At 48.5% G+C, this 23,978-nt stretch overlaps 1 protein-coding gene across 1 annotated transcript in view; it reads left to right on the top strand.

The window, feature by feature from the left end:
• The first annotated feature begins 3,417 nt into the window (after nt 1–3,417).
• Rarres1 (retinoic acid receptor responder 1) overlaps nt 3,418–23,978 on the top strand; it is a 34,948-nt gene continuing 14,387 nt past the window's right edge. The window contains exons 1-2 of the mRNA XM_055596842.1: nt 3,418–3,718; nt 23,223–23,288. Of these exons, the coding sequence (XP_055452817.1) occupies nt 3,479–3,718; nt 23,223–23,288 (306 nt within the window). The 5' untranslated portion in view covers nt 3,418–3,478. The remainder of the gene's footprint in view (nt 3,719–23,222; nt 23,289–23,978) is intronic.

Here is a 23,978-nt window from a genome sequence, read left to right as displayed (position 1 = left end):
ATCATCCTGTGAGAGCAAACATCTAGCACCATGTCTAAAGCGCCCCAAATTACCACCTGCCATTTTATTAAGTGAAATGCTGCAGCCAAAAGTCAGCTCTCCAGCTGTGCTGTCAAATCTAGTCATCACCAGCCACAAATAGTTAAGGTTAAATACGTTTAAATTAAAATTTTAGTTCTTCAACTGCATTTGACATATCTAAAGCAAAATTGAAGTTACATATGCCTAGTGCAGATACAAACTTTTCATCAGAAAGTTCTACTGGGAGGTGCCCTGTCCCCTTGGGTCCTGAGGTCAGAACATCAAATGCCAGTTTCTTTGAAATCTTTCCTTGGTGCCAGAATACGAGCAACCTGCTTCCCACACCATCTCTGGGGGAAGAGCCTTCCAGTTCAGCCCTCAGGACGGAATTGCTTCTGCAGGGAAGCCTCAGTCTTGATCTGTTTCAGGAGACGCTGACTGGTGGCTCGACGGCAGCCTGCCGTGAGCCCTTCACTCCTTGGCAGAGTCTGGAGTAATGTGGGTAGTGCCGGGAGCTCCGGACGTAGGGTCTTCCTTCTAAGCAAGGAGTAACCCTCCCCCCATCTCACTGCAGCTACTGCGAGCCTCTGCTGGGTCAGGGACACCATGAAGTCCCCCACGAACCCAAAGTAACTTCCTGGCAGAGGCCAGGGAGACCATAGCTACTAGGAAAGCAATTGGCACTATCAAGTAGGACCCTACATTTTTGTAGACAGCCAGAAATGACTGAGGGCATTTTGAGACAGACATTATGGGCTAGAAACACAGTACAGGGAATGCGTAAGTTCACAAGGTTTAACCTTAGAAAGAGCCAAGGCCCCTTAAAATGTGAGATGGACCAAGGAATCAGATGATCTCCATTTTCTCCACCCATGTCCCTGGTTCCATGGCTCAGAAGTAAGCATCTTTCTTATCATGAGTGGGCTTCACTGGGCTTCAGCTCTCCGTAATCAAGGTAGAGTTACCTTTATCTTTGGAGAAATAAAGGAGGAACATAGACTTATATATGGCTTGATTGTAAATGGTACTTAGATTAGGTTATAGAGGCTAGAGGAAATATCTAAGTCTTTATTGAATAGCAGGTTTTTGCTTTGTTTTCTTTTGTTTCCTTTTTGTTGTCTTGCACAACCCCTTCATCGTTTATAGAAAGAAAGTCACAGCTGGATTTACTCTTGGTCAAGATTCTATCTTCTTTTTAAGTTGACAGCAGCACAATGGTGCTAACAATTGCAAACCACCATTACTTTGTGCTCAGCACACAGATGTAGATATTGGCACAATCACTCAGTACGGCAGGAGGGGGCAGTCACACCCAACGACAGGAAATTCACCTTAACCCAGGCATCCTTTCTCCAGACTCTGGACAACCTGAGGGTGCTCAGACAAGGCAGTATAAGCCCGTCTCCCCCCCCCCCATTCCGTTCTCCAAGAGCAACCACTGCAGCTGGTTGGTTCTTCCAGAGATGTTCTGTACAGACTGACTATCCAGAGGGCACTGGGAAGTCTTGACAGGGGAGATGGATAGGGACTCTTTGGAATTCCATATTGTCAAAAAGAATCCGCAGGGATATGCTCACAGCTTAGTACATACATGCTGTGAATAACTTGCTTGTTCCGGGTTAACTCTCCAGCCCTGGATGAACGCAGGGTTGACACCAGAAGATGTCAACTAGAGTCCATATTGCAGGGAAACCCCTGAACCTAGATATTCAAGAAATGCAGAAGATGATGAGCATGAGCATCTAGTCTCAAAGATGTGGCTGACCCCATGAGCAGAGGGCACGGCAGCTCTGGAGTGATGGCCTGCCTTGCCTCCCTCCTCCTGGCTGCTTGAGACAGAAGCTGGTCCTCAGGTGGGTAATTGGCTACCTTCTCAGACTGCACCATAAGACTCAGTCCCATCTCTGCAGGCATGTGTGTGGTGACGGTAGGGAACAGGTGTTCTGGCCGCATCTCACTCCTGTACACTAGGAGATACGTGTTTTCTGGCTGATGTCTGAGTTGCTTCTCAAGTGACCATGTTGGTAGTGACCATGGTTAGTCTAGGGACACGGAGATAGAGAGAGGAAACTAAGGGTGTCTGGGCCTTTTTGAAATCCTCCAATGATTCTGCTGTCCCTCTGGATATGACTGCCAGCCCTGACCTGGGTTAAGTCTCTGTCTTAGGGCTTCCTGCTCCTTCCTCAATTTTCTGCAGAGTAGATTGTTGCAAACAGCTCAGGACACATTCTCTTGGCCTCACTGACCGTGCCCTACCTGCCTAGGTGTGCTCCAGATGTTTATCTGATTGCTCATCCTCATCTCCCCACGGCCCGGGTATTTCACAAATCATCTGAAGGAAAGCCAGTCCACAGATGGGCAACAGGGAGGAAGGAACATTGTCTGGACAGTTGCTCTTTGCCCATGGGTTTGTGGCTTCGATGATGGTAGGATGGATGGCTCACTCCAGAACCCCATCTTTGAGTGCTGGAGTCTAAGGCAGACAGCAGGCAGTAGGCTGTAGGTTGGAATGGCAGGCAAGTTACCCAGCCAACTGCTCCCTTTCTCCAGCAGGCTTCCCCCAGCATGGCAAGCAGTATTTAACAAGCCGGATCTCAAATATTCTTTGGCCCTTCAGTAGAGCCACTGTTGATGATGAGGCGGGGCTAGACCCCTGGGTATCTCTGGTTGTTCTGGGCTTTCTCATTTCATTTCACTCGTTATTTAGTTTGCTGTGTTAGTTGGCTGGTGGGTCAGAGGACAACTTGTTCGAGTATATTCTCTCCTTCCATCACATTGGTCCTGGGATGAAACTGCAGTCATCAGGCTTCATGGCCCGTGCCTTTATCCGCTGAGCCATCTCGCAGGCCCTCAAAGGGCTTTCTCTGTCACCTGTGGTTCAGAAGCAGCAGCCACCCCTTGCATTTGCCAAGTTGCATCCACACCTCCCTCCGCTAGAATCTGGCTTCCTTGATTCTCAGAACTTCTGTCCTGCTGCCCTCCCCACCCCCGCCCCTCCTCCCTACCTCCCCTCCAGGCTGGCCCCCAGGTGCTCACTACCTGCTCACGCCCTCAGCACACTTTCCCTGTTCCCAGCCATCTCTCTTCAAGGCCCGAGGCCGCCCATCCTGTCCTCTGTAGCTAACCTTTTGGATTGGGTTCGCTCTAAAACCCGACGGTTGCGAAATCGCAGCAGCAGCAGCCGCCGCGGGCGACAAGTCAGGTTCCCAGAACTGAGGTCGGGGTGTCCCCTCGAGGGGGCGCCCCACTGCCCCCGTCATCTGGGACACGCTCTCTGACCCGCTTTCCCAGAGGCGCCTTCTGGCCCTTGTGCTTGGACAGGGGCGGCGACCCGGGGGCGGAGGGGAGTGGCCGCCGCGACCTATTTCCGCGAACACCGCGAGCGGGGTTCGGGGAGCGAGCTCCGCGCCAGCCTCCCGCATCCACGCCGCCCGCTTGGCCCCCGCCGTCCGCCTCCATGCAGCCCGCGCCGCCGCCGAGCCTCTGGCTGCTGCTGAGCCTCGCGCTGCCCGGGGTGGCCGCGGTGGCGCTCGGGGACCCCGAGGCCACCGCCGTCCCCGAGCGGCCCCCGGCCGCGGGGCTGCCGAGCGGGATCCTGCAGCTGGCGGCGCGCGCCGCGCTGCACTTCTTCAACTTCCGCGCCGGCTCGCCCAGCGCGCTGCGGGTGCTGGCCGCCGTGCAGGAGGGCCGCGCACGGGTGAGTGGGGCACCGCACGGCCGGGGCGGCGGGGCGCCGGGGCCACCAGCCCTGCCTCCGCCCTCCAGGCCTCTCCGAGGCCAGAGAGCCCTCACCTGTCAGGGCTGCGCTTGGGGAGCCTGGGGAAAGGGTCCCACGCTGTTGGGGTGCACTGCAAGCCCAGCCCACCCGTGGCTTAGACTCTACGGCTCCCAGCATAGTGGGGAGGTGTGTCCACAGGGTAAGCCGGCTCTCAGCACCGCGGACAGGCTTCTGGGGCTCTGTTTTGTCGTCCTTTGCAGGCTGCGGGATAAAGTGGCAAAGATCGCTCAGGACCGTCTAGCCCCGGTGTCCTCCTGATCTGACCAGGGAGTGACAGGGCGACAGTCACCGGCATGAACGGAAAGCGGGAAAACTTTCCAGCTTGTCGATTGCTCGCTCATTTTCAGGCAGTGGTTGTGCGTGTGGGGTTGTGTGAGCGAGGCCGCCTTGCCCCCTCCATCAAACACTTAGACAGCTGCAGAGTCACAGAGGCGGTGTGGCTCCCGGAATGTTCCTCCCAGCCTGACAGCTTACGTAGAGCTGAGCACAAGATTGGATGGTGGGCTGATACAGACCGGCTGTCTGGGATCAGATAATGTGAGCTGCCCTTTGGGCTCTCATTTTTGTTCCTGATTTCTAGGAAGAGGCAAACTACTGTGACAGTTTAAAAAAAAAAAAAAAAAACAGCAATCTTTGGGGTCTCAGGGACACCTCACCCCAAGCTCCAGCTCTTTACTAGTTCACCAAAAATGAAGTCACAACTCTCAGAGAGGAAAAGGGAGCCCTGACGGCAATCTCCTGAGGAGATAATTCTCTATTAATACAAACCCCAAAATCCAAAAACCAAAAACCAGACTGACAAAGTACACCAATTTTTGAATAGTGGGAATTCTTTTCCTTCATCCCAAGATGGCTTTTAAAAAATCATAAGACAGGACTAGTGAGCTGGCCTGGGCAAAGGCACCTGCTGGCAAGCTTGAGGAGGTGAGTTTGGTTGGAGTTTGGTCCTCTGACCTGCATGTGGAAGAACAGAACTAACTCAGTCCTCCAAGCTGTCCTCTGACTTCCCCAGGCCTACCATGGCATGCATGCACTCATGTAATAAATAAATGTGTTTTTAAATCATAAAATACCTTACATATCTGTGCTTTTAGCTACCCCTTGGAAAAGGAGCCCTTGGTGTCTTTACAAAAGAAGCTAGCTCTCAGAAGCTGGGGGAGAACTCCCTCCCTTTCCCTTCGCCAAGTGCTCTGTAGCTCTTCTTGTGTGTAGTGCTACAACGTTCCTGGACTCCGAGGAGACCCGCCTCATCAAAAGGGGTGCGTGAGAGAGTAAATAAACAGGGGACCCAAGGCATGAACCCTGAGAAACAATCCCCTGTGGTCAGGGTTCCCCTTAACCTCCCTGATTGATGTGATTGCAGGAGCCAAGGAAAAGAGGTCAGTGTGTCAAGAATCAATTTCTCCCATGAATCCGGTGAAATTGTTTCCTGTCAAAGGTTACTAAAGAAAGGTCCATCCTTAAAGACAATCAAGCAGGCCAGTGTTGGGGAGAGAAACATCTAGCAAGCACATGCTAGGGTCTGTGAGAGTGGCAAAAATGAGGAGGAATGGCTAGGAACGGGGGCTGATTCCTGATGGGGATTGCATTGAGCTGGCTTCCTAGGATCTCCAACAGGTCGTGTTAATGCTGTAAACCGGCCCCTGTTTTACCTCCTGGACACCTATATGTGGCCTTCTCTAGCTAACACCCCACTTAGGGTGAAAATTGTTCATACTCTGCCAACACCATGTGGTTATAAAACATGTTATCATACGACACATCAACCAAAGTGTCAAACTATGAGTTAGGGTAGTCTCTCCCCCAGGAGCTATTTCTTGAGCATTTTGTGTTAGGCCTCCAGCTAGATTTTCTGGCCTTAATTCAGATGTACCTAGCATCCTTAGGAAAGGCATCTTTGGCGTTCTTAAGGTTTCGGAAGTGTTTGGCCGACCTAAGTGAGAACACAAACTCAGCCTGGTGGGGTCAGCATGGAGAAAGTGTAGGAACTCCTGCTCCAGTGGCAAGAGCGGCCACTTTCGTTCACTGCAGAAGGGAACCGCTGGTCGATGGCTAACCTCTGGTTGCAGTCTTCATCCTGAGGGCACTTTGGTAGAAGAACAACGTGCTAGGCTACCACACTGCATCTGTCTGTCACCCAAGACCGAGCTGGTGCCAGGGGGTAGGGACTAAGTGAGTTTTTCAAAGGAAGGGCCCATCAGCAAGTTATGCAATCAGTTTAACTGGGTCCAATTGCTTTAAATTGTGGTTCTGGGATTGAGTCCTCAGCCCCATGCGTACGTTCTGGGCATGTGCTCTACCACTGAGCCACGTCCCGAGTCCTAGGTAATGAAATGATGTGGACTGTGAGAGGACGTAACAAAAGCAAGAGTGGCGTTTCACGGTGTGGTTCGATTATATGTGCGCAAACTAGGTCGTGATGAGGGACGCAATTCTTGAGGTAACTTTTGTCTTAAAAAATAAAAATCAAAACGAAAACATGAAAGCCGGGCAGCCAAATGGTTTTTAAAAGAGCCCTTCCAGCTCCAGATTCTCTTCCTAGCGCCTCAAGAGCCCTCATTCTAGAAACACTGTTGCCCTCTGGTGGTCAAATGCAGTAATCACAGCAGATTACAGTTTAAGAAAATGCAAGGAAGTGGTCTCTCCTCTCCTGGAATAGACTTTACAGTGGCCTGTGTTTCCTTGTTCCTGGTCCCACACCACCATTCCATAACCAAAACATGACACGACCTCAGGACCACAGTTGGCATGGAGAAGATTCCAAGGGGTGGTAGGAGTTCTTAGACAACGGGGAGCAGGCCCATGGGGTTCCTCCAACCCTGGATACATTGCTTTCACGGAAATTTCGGGATTTGAGGATAACTCCTGGCCATATGCTTTCTAAGAGATCCGATTCACTCAGGGATCAGCTGTTGGCCGGGAACTGACATATGCCTCATTTTCCATCCAGGACCAGAGACAATTCAAATAGCAGGGCAATGCGTATTAGGAGAAGGGGCTTGCCCTGCTTTATTACAATAAAAACTAGCAAGTATTACAACAAAAACTAGCAATGTCCCTTTTATTCTGACGTAGGGCATTTGACTGGAGCACCATGGGGTCTTTCTAGCAACAAAACATGCCCATCATACACGTTTCCATTTCCGTTTTGGTCCAGTGCCAGTGAGCTGAGCGCTTGGACATGATATGTAACACTCCAGTCTTACTCTCCATGGATGACTGGTGTGGGAGGGCCCCGCCCACTGTGAGCACTGCCACCCTGGGCAGGTAGTCCTGAGTTGCATTTTTGAAAGGAAGACTGGGAAAGCCATGGGGAGCCAGGAGAGGCAATGCGGCCTCTGCTTCAGTGCCTGCCTCCGGGTTCCTGCTTGAGTTCCTGTCCCACCTTCCCTCAGCGATGGGCTCTGCCGGGGAAGTGCAAACCAAAGAAACCCATTCCTCCCGGGTTGCTATGGGAAGTGGCCTCTGTCACAGGAATAGCAGGAAAATTAGGTCAGTGGGCATGACACATTTTTTATACCTATTCTTTACAGACCGAATATCCAGCCTGAAGGTAAGTCAGCTGGTTTCTGGTAAGGACTGGGCCACCTTTGTCAAGCCAGAAGGTAGAGCGGTGGCTGTTTTTCCAGGTTTCAGCCCACTCTGGGCCTGAAGCAGGTTGGCATCTGTCCCCTGGCCACACAGGCCCAAGTGCAGGCACCGCAACAGGAAAGAACCTCCTCACTTTTCAAGCTACAGAGTACTTTAGTCCAACATCAGACCCCAGTCCCGACTCTTCCTGAAGCCTTCCCTCCACTAATGTCAATGATTCAGAGCCAATCACTAGGAATAGGAAAGCAATGCATTACGTAGAATGTAGTACATGGAAACAAAACCTGGAGAATCAAAGAGGCAGCAAAACACATGCAGGAGGCAAGACAATAAAATAGTGACGTGAAATCGTGTTTTCTTGCACTGAAATAAAACCTTAGCAGCTTCCAGGGCCTCTGAGAGACAACAGCCAGATCAGATCAGGCTCTCCTGTGAGAGAGCCGAATTGCCTCCTGGTTGGCACACCGCCTAGTGTGGGGGGGCCCACAGCACAGCACAGAGCAGAGAGATAGCACACCCCACCCTGGCCCGAAAACGCTCAGGCAGACTGCGGTCTCTGCCGCACCGCTCCAGCTCCCTGAGGGAGAGCCTGGGTGGAGAACGCCAGCAGGTGTAAAACTTTGACTGGTTTTCTGTGCCCGCATCACCCAAGCTAACCGGACCCAGATAAACTAGCAAGTTAGGAATGCCTTCAACCGTTCTGTGACAAGCTGTTTCTGTTCATATTCTGCCCCCTGTCCACAACATTCCACATTTGGCTTTTCACATGTAAGACCAGGATGTGTGTAGTCACACAGGATTAGGAGTGCTTCAAATAAAGACTACTGGGGGGGGGGGGTGGCGTGAACACTGCCCACAGGAGTCTGCCCTACGGTCTTTCTGAGAAAGGCTCTTGATGGTTCCACTGGAAATTGAATGCAAACACTCCACCCCCAAAAGATTAATTTTTGATACCAAATGATCCAGTTTCAGTGACTGCTAAGCAGTGAGTCACTCCATGCTCAGACGTGCATACAGGCAGCCAGGGCAGTGGCGACTCATCTGGGGAATGTTTTGGAGAGCCGAGCCCGCACTGGCCAAGGTTAATAGCCATGACAAGTGTCTGGCTTGGGTACTTTATATGGTTGCTCAGGGCATCATCCACCACTAAAATCAAGTTAGGAGAGAGGAGCTCCTGTGTAGCAGCAAAGAAAGTGTATGTGAGCCCACAGCCACACCAAGGGTGCATGTCCACAGCAAACTTCACCTCAGGGATCACAGCTAGTTCTACCCCTGCCTATGACCATATGACAGCTTACCACAGCGCTAGTGGGTTCCAGACACGAAATACACTCCCCAGCAGTTCTGGAGGTCAGAGATCTGAAGTGGGTCATACTAGGCGGGAAGCAGAGCGTCCCAATGCCCCCTGCCCTGGACACTCCAGGGAAGCCCCATTGCCTCGCCTCTTCTTGGTGCCAGCTGTAATCCTTGGTTCATGGTTCTGTCTGTTATCCCCAAAGCCAGCAGCGTCCCATCTCCTATCTCCAAAATAACCTAGGATAATTTCACCAGTCCATAACCATTAATGACATTGGGGAAATTCCACTTTGCAACATAAAATCTGTAGGGTCATTGTTTGTCCAACCACACCAGTCCTGAGGCCCTTGAAAATACTTCCCACATCACCAGGCATTGATGATTCTTGGGAAATGGCTGCCCTTGCTCTCTGCCAGACCCTTGAAACCATGGAAGTCTTTTTCATTGGAACTGCCTGTCTCCTGCCCCACTTCCTGGGATGGACCAGGCTCTTGAAGAGTCAGCCTTTTTCTCTTTGGGGTTCTACCTGCCTCTTGGATTACACCTCTAAGCTTCTGCAGGTCAGGAGGCATCACATTAGCTCTTGTACTACACTAGAGCAAGGCGTTGCTGGAGCAGATGTTAGGTACCTGTAACTGGAAATCACAAGGGCAGGAAGGGTACTGAGGTCATTGGGAAATTTGGAGAAGGCCAGGCCAAGGCCCTTCTGTTCCTTCCTCACTGGAGAAAGGAGACATTGGAAGCCATGATCCTCTTACATCTAGCCTTTCCTTCCTAGCCCCACCATGAGCCCAGAGATGAGCCAAGCTGAAGATAGATTCTGACAATTTCCCTTCTAGCTTCCTACCCCAGGTCAAGAACCTATATCCAGACCCTGCCAAATGAAAGTCAACACACCTTCCGTGTTGGCCCCCTGAGTCGGGCTGCTGATGTAAGGTGTCCACAGGTAAAGATTTCCTTGTGCTCCTCTGGCTGTGGCCTGTTCTGAAAGTACCTGACTTTTTAAATATAAACTCAGTTTGTTTTATCTGCCCTTGCCTGAAAGTAGGAAATGCAATAATATAATTCCGGGGTATAATACAATATGCACTCTGTCCAGAACCTAAGAATGGCACAGCAATTTTTACTCACAAATGAGTTATTTTTCTCCAACTAAAGCCTGACTCATGAAAGTAACCTTATAAAGTGGGGAGGTTTGCTTTTCTTGGAATAGCATGGCCTTTATGTTTTCTCACCAAATGTGAAGCCGGAAGGGACATTTAGAAGCAGAATGTTAGACCAGTGGGTCCCAGTGTGGTGAGAGAGGAGACTAGAGCCCCTCTGAACTCTTGATGGTATAACCTGCTTCTCTCTTGCACACCTCCCCTGCCTGAAAACACGGGGAGTCCTCAGGTGTGGGCCTAAGACAAAAGGAGGGGGCCAGGGTTTGGCCAGCAACGGCAGAGAATCAAGGGAGGGTTTTGCGGGAGCACAAGGCTTTTTTTTTTTTTTCTGCACATGAGCTTGAGGTGTCTCATCATCACTCAAGTTCTTGTGTTACAGATGAGTTTAAAGTCATTTATATTTAGTCCTAATGCTCACACCGCAATGATTTTATACAATAATTCAGAAAAGAGCAGAACAGATGCAGCCAGCGACATTGGTTAGAGCCTAACCAGATTCTAATCCCAATGCAGAGGGAAACATCTTTGATCCATTAGCATGAAAATAGCTTTGTGGTTGATGATGGACAGTTTTTACTGAAAACAAGACCTGCATTTGTAGAGTTGTACATGCGCTTTTCACTTCTTGGTACACATGCAAGGGCCGAAAAGAGCCGCCGACAGCGCCACCACGGTTTTCGCTTTCCGTGGTTTGTTACTGTCGGTCAGTAGCAGAAATACTAAGAGGGGGTTTTCGAAAATAAGCGATTGCTAAGTTTCAAATTACGTCCCACCCTAATAGTGTGAAATCCCATGCTAGCCCACCCTGTCCCGCCCTGTGTGGCCAGTGTGCCCACACTGTAACCCACCTGCTGGTTACTTAGCAGCTGTCCTAATTACCCAACTGTCACAGCATCAGAGTGCTGTGTCGTAGCAGTTTTATGTAGGGATGGTCCTGGAGCACAGAATATTATAATCGTTCTATTTTACTGTTGTTAGTTCTCAAAACCCTTATTGGTCGGGGTCTTTTCGTGGCGCAGCACCGCTAAAATGTACGGATAATTTAAGTGGGGGTTTATGAGACCGGCTTACCCAGTTAGAGGAGAAGTCCCACAGGAGCCACCTGCAGAATGGGAAGCCTGTGAGGCCGGTGGCTGCTCATTTCAGAACCTGTGATTTAAGATCAAAACAAGCCAACGGTGCGGTCCTAATCTGCGGACAGCCGAAGGCCCGGAGGGTAACTGCGCATGTGCGTACGCCAAGGCTGCGCAGTCTGGAGCACAGAAATAGCCGCAGTGAGAATGGCAGCTCAGGGTGTCCTCTGTACCAGAACACAGTGTACCTGTGCGGAACTATGAAAGAACAAAACGTACTATTAAAAATACTCACTGAACTTCTTCCACATTTTTAAATAAACCCTAAATAAGGTGCTACAGAGGTCAGCAGGAGGAGAAGCCATCTAAAGCACACGCTCCCTCCTCCTTCCAGCTTTTTCTTCCCCCTGTGCCTTTAGATTATCAGGCACACGTTCAGGGTGTGTCTGCCCTTTTCTGTTCCACTCTTCACATGACAATTATCTCCAGAAACATTCTCATGGACACACCCCGGAGTGTGCTCTATTCACTGTCCAGGCATTTCTCAATCGGGTACAGTTGACAGCTAGGATTAGCCTGTCCATCCCTTAGAGTGCCTAACTCAGTGCTGGTGTCACAGGCATGCCTCTATAGGACAAATGCCACACATGGGGCCGGCTACTGTCTATGTTTCCAGGCGTCCACGAAGGGTCTTAGGACACACCCCTGCTGTGATGTCTAATCTTGGCTGTCAACTTAAACACACGCGGAATGAACTAAAACCCAAACAGCTGGCCATCGAGGTGGCAAGACCCACCCTAAATCTTGGATCGCAGGAGGTCAGAAGACTCACCCTAAATCTGGGTCACACCTTCTGGTGGCAGCTGACCTATAAGAGGACAGGGGAGGAGGAAGCTTTACTCGGCCTGTTCGCCCTCACTTTCACTGACAGGTTTGTCGACCCTGATGTGGCATCCCTCCGCTGCTGGTAGAACTGACTCGCTGGGACTCTAACACAGACCGAAGACTGGCTGAGACATCCAGCCTCGTGCACTAAACATCTCCTGGAGTTTTGGCCTTTTCTGTCAAGAGATAGCCACTGTTGGACTAGCTGGACTACAGCCTGTAAGCCGCTCTAATAACTGTAAACCTCTCTAATAACTGTAAACCTCTTTTGGAGACAGGGTCTCTCTACATCGCCTGGCTGCCCTGGAACTCACTTTGTAGACCAGGCTGGCTTCACACTCCCAGGGATCACCTCCTCTGCGAGGATTAATGCTGTTCACCACCATGCCCGGCCTAAATCCTGTCCTAAAGGACTTGGAACGGGCTTTCCAGGTTGTTCGCACCCACACTCACTGGAGCTGCTTCTAGAAGCATGGAGAGCACTGAACATCCATGGTGTGAGCCCTTTAGCAAAGTTATTGACATAAATGTACTCGATTATCCCGATTCACTGAGAGCCAAAAAAAAAAAAAAAGTGACTGTCCTTATACATAAAACTTGAGAATTCGTGGAAAAATAAAGAAAACGATGATTCTGTCTGGTTGCTTCTAGCATCTCCAGATAAATTAACCAAAAAAAAAGAGCTTTATGATAAAATTAATCAATTTCCAACATCTCAGGATACAGTAACAAAGGAAAAGAATGAGCTCAGTCATACAATTGCCCAGCCTCAGACATGGATAAGCAGTCTAAAGGTTCCTAAGTGTCCTTTGGAAGAGAAATCTCCAGCAATCACGGAGCTTCAAGTCATAGAAAATCAAGCCAAAGCTCTTATTATGAGATTGGCTGGATTAGAACAAAAATTCAAACCCCAGCCTCTGGACATGTCCAGAGTTAAGGCATTAATCTCTAAGAAGGAGAGACTGGGATCCCGTAACTTGGGATGGAGATGTGAGGGAGGAGCCTACTGATCGGAGAACTTCGAACTCTAAGATTCTCATGGGCTTTATCTCACCTGAAGAAGTCCCGTACCACCCCAGCTAGCTCTGTGCCTCATGTGGATGCCCGCCCTCCCGCCTGCCTGCCACAGTGCTACCCAGCACGATGGCCATGGACGCTATCCCCCGGGACCAGGAGTTTAAATGCTTTCCTTCCTGAATGGCCTTGGTCATTGTTTCGTCACAGCATAGACAGTAACTAAGATGCCTGCGCTTAGGAGGGAACTGGCTGCTCCATAGCAGAGTCCTTATCCCTCTAACAGGAAGCAATGGCTGAATTTCAAACGTCTCTTCTCGGAAAACAGCTCGTACCAGGCTGATGGTCTCTCAGGTGCGGCTGACGCAGAGGGTAGGCTTGCCGCCTTGATCTCTGAAGAACCATAGCTCGATTCTCCAGGGAGTCCGAGTGTGTGCACTGGGCACCCTTTGAAAGAACTCCTGCAGTTCACTGATCCTGGCGATGCCTCCGGTTTAGGACTGATGTGAACGGTGGTTTCGAGAATAGCTTGTCACTTCTCATCCCGCAGAACTTCAGTGTTTCCACTCAGCAGCTAAAAGGAACTTCTCCGAGTGTGTTCCCAGGGCCAGCAGCATTGATATCAGCTGGGACTTGTTAAAAGGCAAGTTTTCAGAGCCCACCCCAGCCTGACTGAATTAATCCTCAATGGGTGGGCCCAGCCCACAGGCTTTTAGCAGGTCCCCTGGGATATTCTGATGGACACCCACAGCATGGGAAAAAGGCCTCACAACAGACCTTCTCTTAACCTGGCCCCTGCCTGGCCCTGTGACCTCAACCCCAAGTCTGCCCCATGTTAATGCCTAAACTCTCAAGCTGGGCTTCTCCTGTGTACTGGCTCAGACGCTGCCCTGTTGGGAGCACGTATTTTTCCTCTTGCTTGTCTTGGTCCTAACCTTTTCTGGCACTTTGCAGTGCTACCCAGAGCCATGTTTCCATTCACAATTACTCCTAAAGGCTCTATGCTTAGGATCCCTTCTACAGTCTTAGAGCATCTTTACATCCAAGCTGCTGGGAACTGTATCATCTCCTCCCAAAGGGACCTGTTGAAGTCCTAACTTAGTTGGTACTCCCTGACTGTAAAGACAATCTCAGAAGATGTAATCAAGGGATCATGAGGTCATACTATTATCCTAGGCCTTAAATCCAGTGGCCGCTGTCCTTATAAAAGGGCCATAGTGCCATGAGAAGGCACAGACAGGCAGAGGGAAGAACAGCATCCAGGGGCAGAGGCTGCAGTGATGTAGCCAAGGATGCCAGAAATTGGGACCCATCAGCTGGAGCCAGGAAGAGGCAAAGATGGATTCTGCCTGCAGTCTCAAATGATGGAGCCAGCCCTGCTGACGCCTTGACGCCAGACTTCTAGCCTTCAGAACTGTGAGGAGAAAACCACCTCTTGTTTTTAACCGCCCGGCTTGTGACACTGTAGCAAACCAGTAGGCAGGCCCTTCCTGGCCACTCCCTCCCAGAGAAAGGTTCTCATCCACAGGAGCTGTGTTGCAGGCACAGACCAAGGTCCACCTCAGGCCAAGGGTTTGCTCCACCTCCCCCTTGGGCACACACACCAGCAGCCAACTTGCTGCCTTCCTTTTCTTAGAAGGGGCTGCTGCTGAGATCTGATTTGCAACCTCTGTGTTTGAGTCTGGGAGGATGAACTCTGGGGATAGGCCACATGCTACAACTAACAGCTCTTGACTGGGAAAGTCCTTGTTCTGGGACAAGTTGCTTGTTTCTTCATTTATGAAATGACAGTCTTTCTGATATATCCTGAGCATAGCTTCCTTCAGGCCTGGCGATGTAAGCTCCTACACAGGATCTATGTGAAGCCAAGCGCTGCAGAGTAGAATGAGAGTGACAGATGTGCAGGGATTGACGTGGGCAGGATAATAGGTAGGTAGATAGATAGATAGATAGATAGATAGATAGATAGATAGATAGATAGATAGTAGATAGATGAAAAGATAGATAAATGATGCATGAGCATGACTGACTGTAATAGGTACAGACAGAAATAAATTCCTTCCTTCCTGGTGGCTTACAGAGTGCTTTTATACATAAGCACTAAATAAAGACATGGTATTGATTTGATAAGGATCTGAGGAGCATCTCTCCTACCAAAAAGGAAAGATCGCTGGGTAATGATGAATCTAGTCCTTTGAAGGCACCCCACTGGATGCTTTCTCAAACAGGACTTTGAAAGTCGTCTCCCACCCTCCCAAAGGACTGCAAGACAAGCCAACAAAGTCAAACTGCTGAACAGACCCAGAAACCAGAAGAAGGGCACAGCAGTCAGGAGGGGCAGACACAACTCTTCTCAAGGCCACCGGGGAGTGGGAACTAGGGAATCTACAAACAAAACGCACGAAGCCCAGATTCAGATATAAACTACACACAGCTAATGGTCCAGGTTGTCAGACACAAGACGTTCCAGGCTGGGGCGCTTCTTCTCTCACACAGAGCTAAAAAGGAGTCTGAAGTAAGGCGCTGCTAATTCCTCCATGTTACGGTCACATGGCCACTCATTTTCTTTGCCTTTTCTTAGCAAAGAACTTTATTCTCTCGAAAGCTTGAGAATAATGCTCTCTGCCTCTGGCTGTGTTTAAGGCAGTAGTGTGACCTCCTCATCTGTTTTGCAGATGGTAATTTTGGGTGGCATGAGATGTTGGGTGGGCATTAGACATTCTGATCTTCACTGAAGGCTGCTCTTTGTGGTGGGAAAGCTGGAGAATGTCTCCCCTCTGCAGCTTTGGATTAGGCGCCTTTAAGATGAATTGAATGGCCTCACTTTTCACAACACAGATGCAGCAGCCTACTATACAAGATTCAGAGAGAGAAAGACTGCACGGTGGGCGAAGGGGGTCAGCTGACCATGAATAGTTATCCCAGGACCTGGGAATTGGGCTAGACTCAAATCCTTGTGCTGTGTTTACCCTGGGTCTAATTATTCTATGAGTGAGAAAATTAATGAAAACCTTAACCTAAGCCCTGGGATGCGGCATCTGTGTCGTCACTTTGGGTTAGACTGATGTTTTTAAATGCTTCCGAGTCCTTTAAAGGCCTACTTGTAAATTTGTTTTTGGAAGGGCTCGGTGGGGGGAGAATGTTGGGGGTGCTGAAGAAGCAAGTTCCTGGTTCAAGGTCCATACTTACCTTTCCTTAGTGGCAAAGGAAAGAGAGAGACAGAGACACAGAGAGATCATTTTTATGCTTGCCCTCCACCCACCACTCACCACCCTCCCCCTGGCAGCAATTTCCAAACACGAGCTGCACAGTCTATTTGTAACCGTTTTTATAGAGGTTATATTGGTTTGCGTGCAAATCAAGGTTTTTGGGATTTGTCCGCGCTGCCTGCTTGGTTCCCTTAGACTGCCGTCTTACTCTATGTAGGCACCCCATGTTAGTTGTTCCCGGAAGCCAGAATACCACATGGCACCTCACTTAATACCTTCATGAGTCCATCTCCTCAGTCAACCTGCTCACGGCTTCTCTGAGACATACAGAGCAGGATGTCTAGACTGGAGAACCCTCATGCTGATTTGGTTTGATGAGCGATGAGCATTGCTGATAGCCAGGCTCTACCAGGCTGGCCTCCCAGCAACCAGGCAAGGCCCTTGTAAGCCCAAGTCTTGACCAGCAAGGGAGCTCATCTAACTTCCCTTTGCTAGTAGTCCAGGAGCTATTAGGTGACAGCTCAGTTTCTTTACTTTGCATTTCCCTCCAATGGGCTCAAAGAGCAGCCATAGCATTCTTAGCTCGAGGAGGGTGCTCAGGAAGTACCCAGCCCGGTCTGCTGCTCTGCAAACATGGCCATCTCCAATGACTCCTGATGTTAGCATGTTGTCTCAGTACAAAAATGTGTTTCTGGTGTTGAATTGTGGTCCCTTGTCACTTAACACTGGGACTGTGTGTGGCGAACCTCACTGTTAGGCTATTTGTCCTTGTATGAGCTTCATAATGTGTCACCACACAAAGCTAGGTGGTATCGGTCACTCGGCATGGCTCCTTAATGCCAGCAAGAGGCGCAAAAGACAAACTGTCTGCAGTGGCTGCCAACTGTCAGGAGCCACACAAGCAGGAATGGACCTGAGGCAAGCAAGTGAGCTTCTCGGAGGCAGCCCCCCACTGCAGTACCTGTGATGGTGTGCCCTAGTAGGCAAAGTCCCTAGGGACCCCATCTCCAGATTGCTTCTTGCTGCTGATTGCCTTTCCATGCTTGTATTTGCTGTATCCCCCATATGAGTATGAGTATATATATGTATGTATATATGTATATATATATATATGTGTGTGTATATACATATACACATATATATACATATATACACACACATATATATCATGCATATATTTTTTTTCAGTGCCTAAGCTCAGATATGACTGCCTTTCTCTGCCATGCAGATTCTTGCAGAATCATTATGAGGATGATTTTATACTTCTTGATAATGACTCCTACTTAATGCAAGTAGCTTTTGTAGCCCCTCCTGCAGAATAACTAAATCTGCTAAGAATTCTGTAATTTTTCACTTGTCACTGACACATAAACTTCACTAGAATAGAGACAGGCTTGAGACAGACTTATGGCTCAGATATGCTTTCACTCTAGCTTTGAGATAAATTCACGGGTCTCTTTGTACACTGAAAATAGACAATTAACTAATCTTGGACTGAAGACAGAATTATTGTCCTGAACTCACTATAAACTGAGAGATGGCTAGAAAATGTATGCCCAGGTCAGTCTTAATGGAAAAAAGATATACCTTGTTGTAACCTCTAGGTCCTGTTAACCTTTAGGCCTTGTCAACCTTTGTCATTCCGATCTCACTATGAAATAATGTAATGGATACACAGATAATAGTTATGAAAAAACATGGATAACCTATTATCTTGCTGTATTTTCAGATTCATCTGTTTTGTGATTAATTGCCTTTTTGACTATGAGGTAATTCTTTTTCTGATGTAGAGAGGTTTGTCTCAGAAGTATAAAAATTGTGACCAGAAAATAAACAGGGTTGAAGTTTTTAACTTCATCCACCTTTTCCTCTTGAATGCCTGAGTGTGTGAGTAGTCTATTTTCTATCTCTCCCTAATTTTTATTCCCATGTAGATTCACAAATAAATTAGTAGATTCAGGGCCTTACCATCAGCCTTCTAAGATAAGCAGGCTTGTTCCTGCACAGGAGCTAATCTCAGATCAGAGCCCATTTTTACACCACCCTCTCCCCTACAGTCTTTTGGCCAGAAGTCACTTTTCACAGCTGTGGTTGCTGGGAAAAAAAAAAAAGTGGTCAGTTTAAGTTTTCCTCATTAGTGCAATGCAGCCAGTTCCAAGTCCCTAGGGGCCTTTCCTCTCCTCTTGTTCTTTCAATTGTGTGTCATGATCAGTTGCCTGAGCCATCAGCTCGGCGACCTAAGAGATAAAGCAAAGGCTGACTCTGCTGTCCTGTCCCCAGATTCTCCCCTGGACCTGCCAAAGCAGGACTTTGTCAGCCTAGCACATCGTACTGTTCTGCCCCAAACTTTTCTTTTTGTAAGTGGAATGTATTAAAATGGTAAAAGCACAGCACAGCAAGCATGTAGCATGATAATGTCTCATCAAGTGTGGCACGTTATGTGTAATTCGATAGGGTACAATTTTAAGGTTTTTTAGTGTGTGTGTGTGTGTGTGTGTGTATCCAGGTGCCCTTAAAGTGCAGAAGAGGGCACTATAACTTATCCTCTGGAGCTGGGGTTACAAGTGCAGTGAGCCACCTAATATGGTTCCTGGGAACCAAACTCAAGTCCTCTGAAAGAGCAACTAGTGCTCTTAACCACTGAGCCACTTCTCCAGCCCATGGGCTAAATAATCTTATAGAACCAACACCTGGCCCACGGTTGACCAAATAACACCTTAAAGTATAACTTATTTTTGTACCTTTTTTTTTTTTAAATTTAGCTTTGTGTGTGTGTGTGTGTTTTGCTTGTGTGTATGTCTGTGCACCACAGGCGTGCCTGATGCAAACACATCTTAAGAGATCATCAGAGGCCCTGGAGCTGGAGTTAAGGCTGGTTATTAACCACCATGTGGATACCAGGAATTGAACCTGGGTCCTCTGTAAGAGCAGCCAGTGCTCTTAATCACTGAGCCATCTCTCCAGCCCCCCTTTTGTACTTCCTAGGGAATTATATCAACCCAGTGTGCACTTCTGTCCACATTCATGGTCCCCACCTCGGTCCAAGCCCTCCCCACTTGTGTGTTCTGCATTCTGCATTCTCCTTGCTGTATCCTTTCTCTGCTCTCCCACCAGAGATCCTAACGACAGCCCCCTCCCTGTAGTCATGCTCACACTAACCTGCCGCTCTTCAGACCCCTCAGCCCTCTCTTTCTCCTGTAGATGACTCGCCTGTGCCCATTCCCACTCCCAAAGTCAGCTCCTCCTCAGTCTTGAGAGTTGAACTCAAATGTCACCTCCAGACCCTTAGATCGGCTCACTCATCCTTTCTAAGCTCATAAGTCAACTCTAATCAGATAACCATGTGCACAGTGGCATATAAATGAGTCGTTTTGTGCTTCAGGCTGCCTGAGGGCAGACGATGGTGGTGTTTTTGCCTGCTTTCCCCTCACCTGCTTAGGGCGAGGGGAAAGCAGACACTGTGGTCCTGGAGCAGGTACTGCTGCAGAGTGAAGGCTGCCAACCAAGGACAGTGAGAGGCAAACCCACGGCCCCGCCCCAGATGAGGTCCCCCACCCCCTTTTGCTGACTCCTGGGCCTTATCTCATACAGGCCAGCTAAGCAGCTTGTGACTTTGGGTAAAGATGAGGAGACAGGCTTTGGGGAGATTAGATAAAAGTAAGCCTTGATACATGATAAAGGACAACTGAAAATACGAAAATCCTGTTTTGGATAAAAATGTAGAAGCTTTCAAGGAGGTCTAGTTAAAATGAGAAGATCAAATAGCAAAGAAAGTAACACTTCAGAGAGACCAGCTCAGCTGAAAGCCTTGATGAACCCGGCCCTGGCTTTCTCCTTCCCCCTCCTGCCAAAGAACAGTTTATGAGACTTCACTTAGCTTCATGTGTTTCCAAAACACTGCTAATTCAAATATTATCTTAAGGCCGCCTCTTGACTTTAATCCCAGCACACCAAGGCACAAACAGGTGGATCTCTGTGAGTTCTAAATAGTGCTTTCCAGACTAGCCAAGGCTACCAGTGAGACCCTATCTCAAACAAGCAACAACAAAAATAAATAAATGTGCAGAATTATTTAAGACTAGGGAAGACCCTAAGAGCGTTTGCTGTCTGGAAAATCAGCAGTCCTGATTTGTCATTGACATGAAGGCTATGTTCCTTTTGGTTCTTCTCTATGTCATCCCTGGAGGATCCCATCCACCTCCGCACTTCAGCCACCTTCGCTAAGTCCTCCTGCACACCTCAGAGGCTTCCCATCCAGCTTGTCTTCTTCAGCCTCTTCTCTTACAGGGCTCCCAGGCTCCCCTCCACCCTTGCCCCTCTTATCTGGAGACCTGAGGGGCATTCTGGCTCCCACAGATAAGACAGCATTCGGAAGCTATGACACCCCAGGGAACATGTCAGGTCCTCGGGGTCAGATGTGGAGGGCAGGGGCCCAGAGCCCAGCAGCTAGCCTTCAAAGATCTAACCTGTGGGCAAGGAGCCTTGCCTTCTTCGAGCTCTGACCATTCTCCAGGGAAGCCAACTCCTACCCTTTGTTTCCACACCTTTGTCTAGCTAACAATGGTTCAAGAGTTAGTGCAGGGGTTGGTAAAATGGCTTAGCGGGTATAAATGTTTGTCACTCTCGATCTCACCAGGGGAGAATAAGACCACGACCACAGTTTTCTGTTTGTTTGTTTGTTTGTTTGTTTGTTTTTTGTTTTGGTTTGTTTGTTTTTTTTTTTTTTTTTTTTAGCCAAATCTGAAGCAAGCTTTATTAAATACTGGCCAGGACCATGACTAAAGGCCAGGTCCACACTGGGGATTCACTGAATTACATTAAGCAGAGGCTTATAGAGGCAAGCCTGCAAGGTTACATACATCCTGCCTTCATCCAATCAGAAGCAAAAATATACCCTGACTTCCTGCCTGCATGTGATCAAGCACATATCCTGTGCAGTTGGTGTAACCAAGCTTGTTAACAGAAGCGGAAACACACAGCTTGTCTCTTAAATGAACCACAGGGCCCAGCGTTCGAAGATATTATGTCATTGGGCAAGTGGGGCTTACAAGTGAGGCTTTTATGTCTTAAGCACAATCATGTAAAGTTAAAACGTAACTTTAGCTATCACACAACCAAGCCTAATGACCATCTTTTACATGTTATCCCCTGACCTACACACCCACCAAAGAAAAATGTAATTTAGAAATTAAAAAACAAATAGTTATTTCAGTCCTCGCCTGCTGCAAAAATACTTCCTAACTTAGGACTCACGCACAGGTTGCCCTCTGCCACACTGATTGTGTTCTTGTGCTTCCACAGCAGAAAGAGGCTCTGGAAAAGCTGGCTAGGGTAGTCTATTTATCTCTTAGCTCTATAGGAAGTAGACAAGAGGAAATGGGTGAACAGACAGGGTTCTGTGTGTGCCTTTGGAAACATGTTGAAAGTTTATAGTGAACCCTAAACGAACACCATTCTATTTCAGAAACAGCCATTCATCTTCATACTTACATTCTCTACATAAAGAATTACCAATTAAAAGCATATCTTTTATTCAGTTGTGATAGTAGGATTGGATGATATATGATTATTTAAGATAAAATAACCATGGTTAGTCATTAGATCCTTGGACCAAAATTAAAAGGAAATTCATGTTTATAAAATTCCACTTAATCAGGGTTATGTTCAGCTGTATGCAACACAAAGGTCCCTTTTTTTTCTAGATAATACTCCTTTTATTGAATGATCATTTTGTTCTGTCTTAAAAATAGTGGCAAATAATATAAAATTCTAGATAATTTGCATTTACTCCAAAAATGTGTGCTAGAATCAGTTTAAGTTTAAAACATCCAAGCATCCGTATGAACAGCTGAGAAATTTTGCCTGCCTGTGAGGACTACCAGGAAGCTCTGTGTCAGTCAGCTTTCTGTTATAACGGACAACCAGTTCATGAAGGGAAGAGTTTTATTTTTGCCTCACAGTTTCAGAGTTTCAATCTAGGATGGCTCCATCTGTGTTTGGGCCTTTGGTGAGGAATCACATCATAGTGGGAATGTGTGACTGAACAAAACTGCCCACTTCATGGCCAGGAAGGGCAAGCTAGAAAAAGGAGGAGACAGAGCATGGCCTTGCAAAGGCTTCAGTGTCACTGGACTCTATCTCTTAAAGTCCCGCCTCTCCCAATGGCACCTCGAGGGACTAAGCCTTTGAGCCTTTAGCACAGGATCCCTAGGGAACACTTAATTTTGAGTCTATATCAAGGAGCGTAAGACGTGAGGAGTCCTTCAGTATGTCTGCCTGGAGGGCATCCCCAGATCTAGTCACAGGGGCTGCCTTGCTTGCTGTCCTTCAACCTCGCTGAGTTGTCTCAGGCACCTACCTCGACTACCCATCCCCTTCTTTATGCTCTCACCTGAAAACTCGCTATTCATTTGTTGCCTGCATGCCATCTGACCAAGAATGACACAGGAAGCCTTCATCTACCTTCCTGTTGAGGTTTCCCGAGATCAGGCACTGGGGCTGGTGCAGAACACCTGGGGACGGTATGGGTGTGTGTGTGTGTGTGTGTGTGTGAAAGAACTGATGTCCACCCTATGCATGCACTGGCTTCTCGTTGAACTCGCCTTACAAAAGTCAGCTTCCACTGGGATTCGCCAGATCCCTTTCCCAGCTTTGTCTTTGTAAGTAGGAGCCAAGCCATAAGCAGAACACTTTAATCAGATCAGAGTCTGAGATCTTCTCTCCTCCTGAGAAATCCCCAGCTCGGCTGAGGCATATGTACAGCAACTCCAGTGCCATGCCCCACTGCCTCAAGAACACCATGCTTTTGGTATGGGAATGAGTGTAGATCTATGTATGTATGTGAGCTAGATACATGTCTGGGGTCCTTGGAGGCCAGAAGAGGACACTGGATCCCCTGGCACTGGAGTTAGACAGTTGTAATCCATTATCTGGGTGCTGGGAATTGAACCAGCCCCCCCCCCCCACTTAACTCTTAACTACTGAGTCAGCTCTCCATCCCCAAGAACAGGATGTACTTTGTTTGTAGTCCAGCTGTCCTGGAACTCACTACATCAAATGGGCTGGCCTCAAGCTCACAGAAATCTGCCTGCCTCTGTGCCGTGCACCATTATAACCCAACAAGAGTATGATTCTTGATATGAAAATGCTTATGAAGCCTCCACTATGTTAAGATTTGGTTTCTGTCTTTCAGGTCGACCCTCAAGGGGGCTGTGAAGTGAACTTGGTGTTTAGTACAGAGCGCTACAACCCCGAGCAGGTAAGCCGCCCTGCGTAGTGACGTCACCTTTAGCAATGTCCACGAATACAGTCTTTCGAAGAAAAACAGAAACGCCTAACAAATCAAGCCTGGAGATAGTTCTTTTTTCATCCAGTTTGCTTTTAAGAGCAGAAGAACAAAGTGTAGAAGACCGAGTACCCACTAAGTGGTGGAGAAAGGCCTGGCTGGCGGCAGGTGAACTACCCTTCACAGCAATAGGAAAATAGCTTATTGAGTACGCTGAAGGAGGCCAGCAGGCTGCGCTGTGACTGGGATGTAGCCGGCAGGTAAGGCAGGACTGGGGGGGGGGGGGCTCCACTGGGGAGTTACTTCTACAGTCGTGCTGAAGGTTTTTCCTTAAGTCAATAGGCTCAGTTTTCATTTAAAAATTACTTTAATTCATTTAAAAGTTTGAAATTTCCATACACGTATACGGTACGTGTTTTGAACGTCTCCATCTCCTACTGCCCTTCTCCTCCTGGTGACCCCCCCCCCCCCCACCGAAAACACCCACCAACCTCTCTCCCTATGCTCATTACCGTCACTGCTGTGATTATTATCCATAGCACACGGGTCTAACTGGTACTGGCCACGCAGATGTGTGTGGCGTGAGCAGCCTACCAGCGGCCACATCACCAAAGAAAAGCGAGTCTCCCCCTCCCCCCGCAGCCACCAGTTGCCAAGTTTCTC

Source organism: Psammomys obesus, unplaced genomic scaffold (assembly GCF_907164565.1).
Source record: "Psammomys obesus unplaced genomic scaffold, mPsaObe1.curated_primary_1811, whole genome shotgun sequence".
NCBI classification, from domain to species: Eukaryota; Metazoa; Chordata; class Mammalia; order Rodentia; family Muridae; genus Psammomys; species Psammomys obesus.
This window is presented reverse-complemented; position numbering and strand designations above follow the sequence as displayed.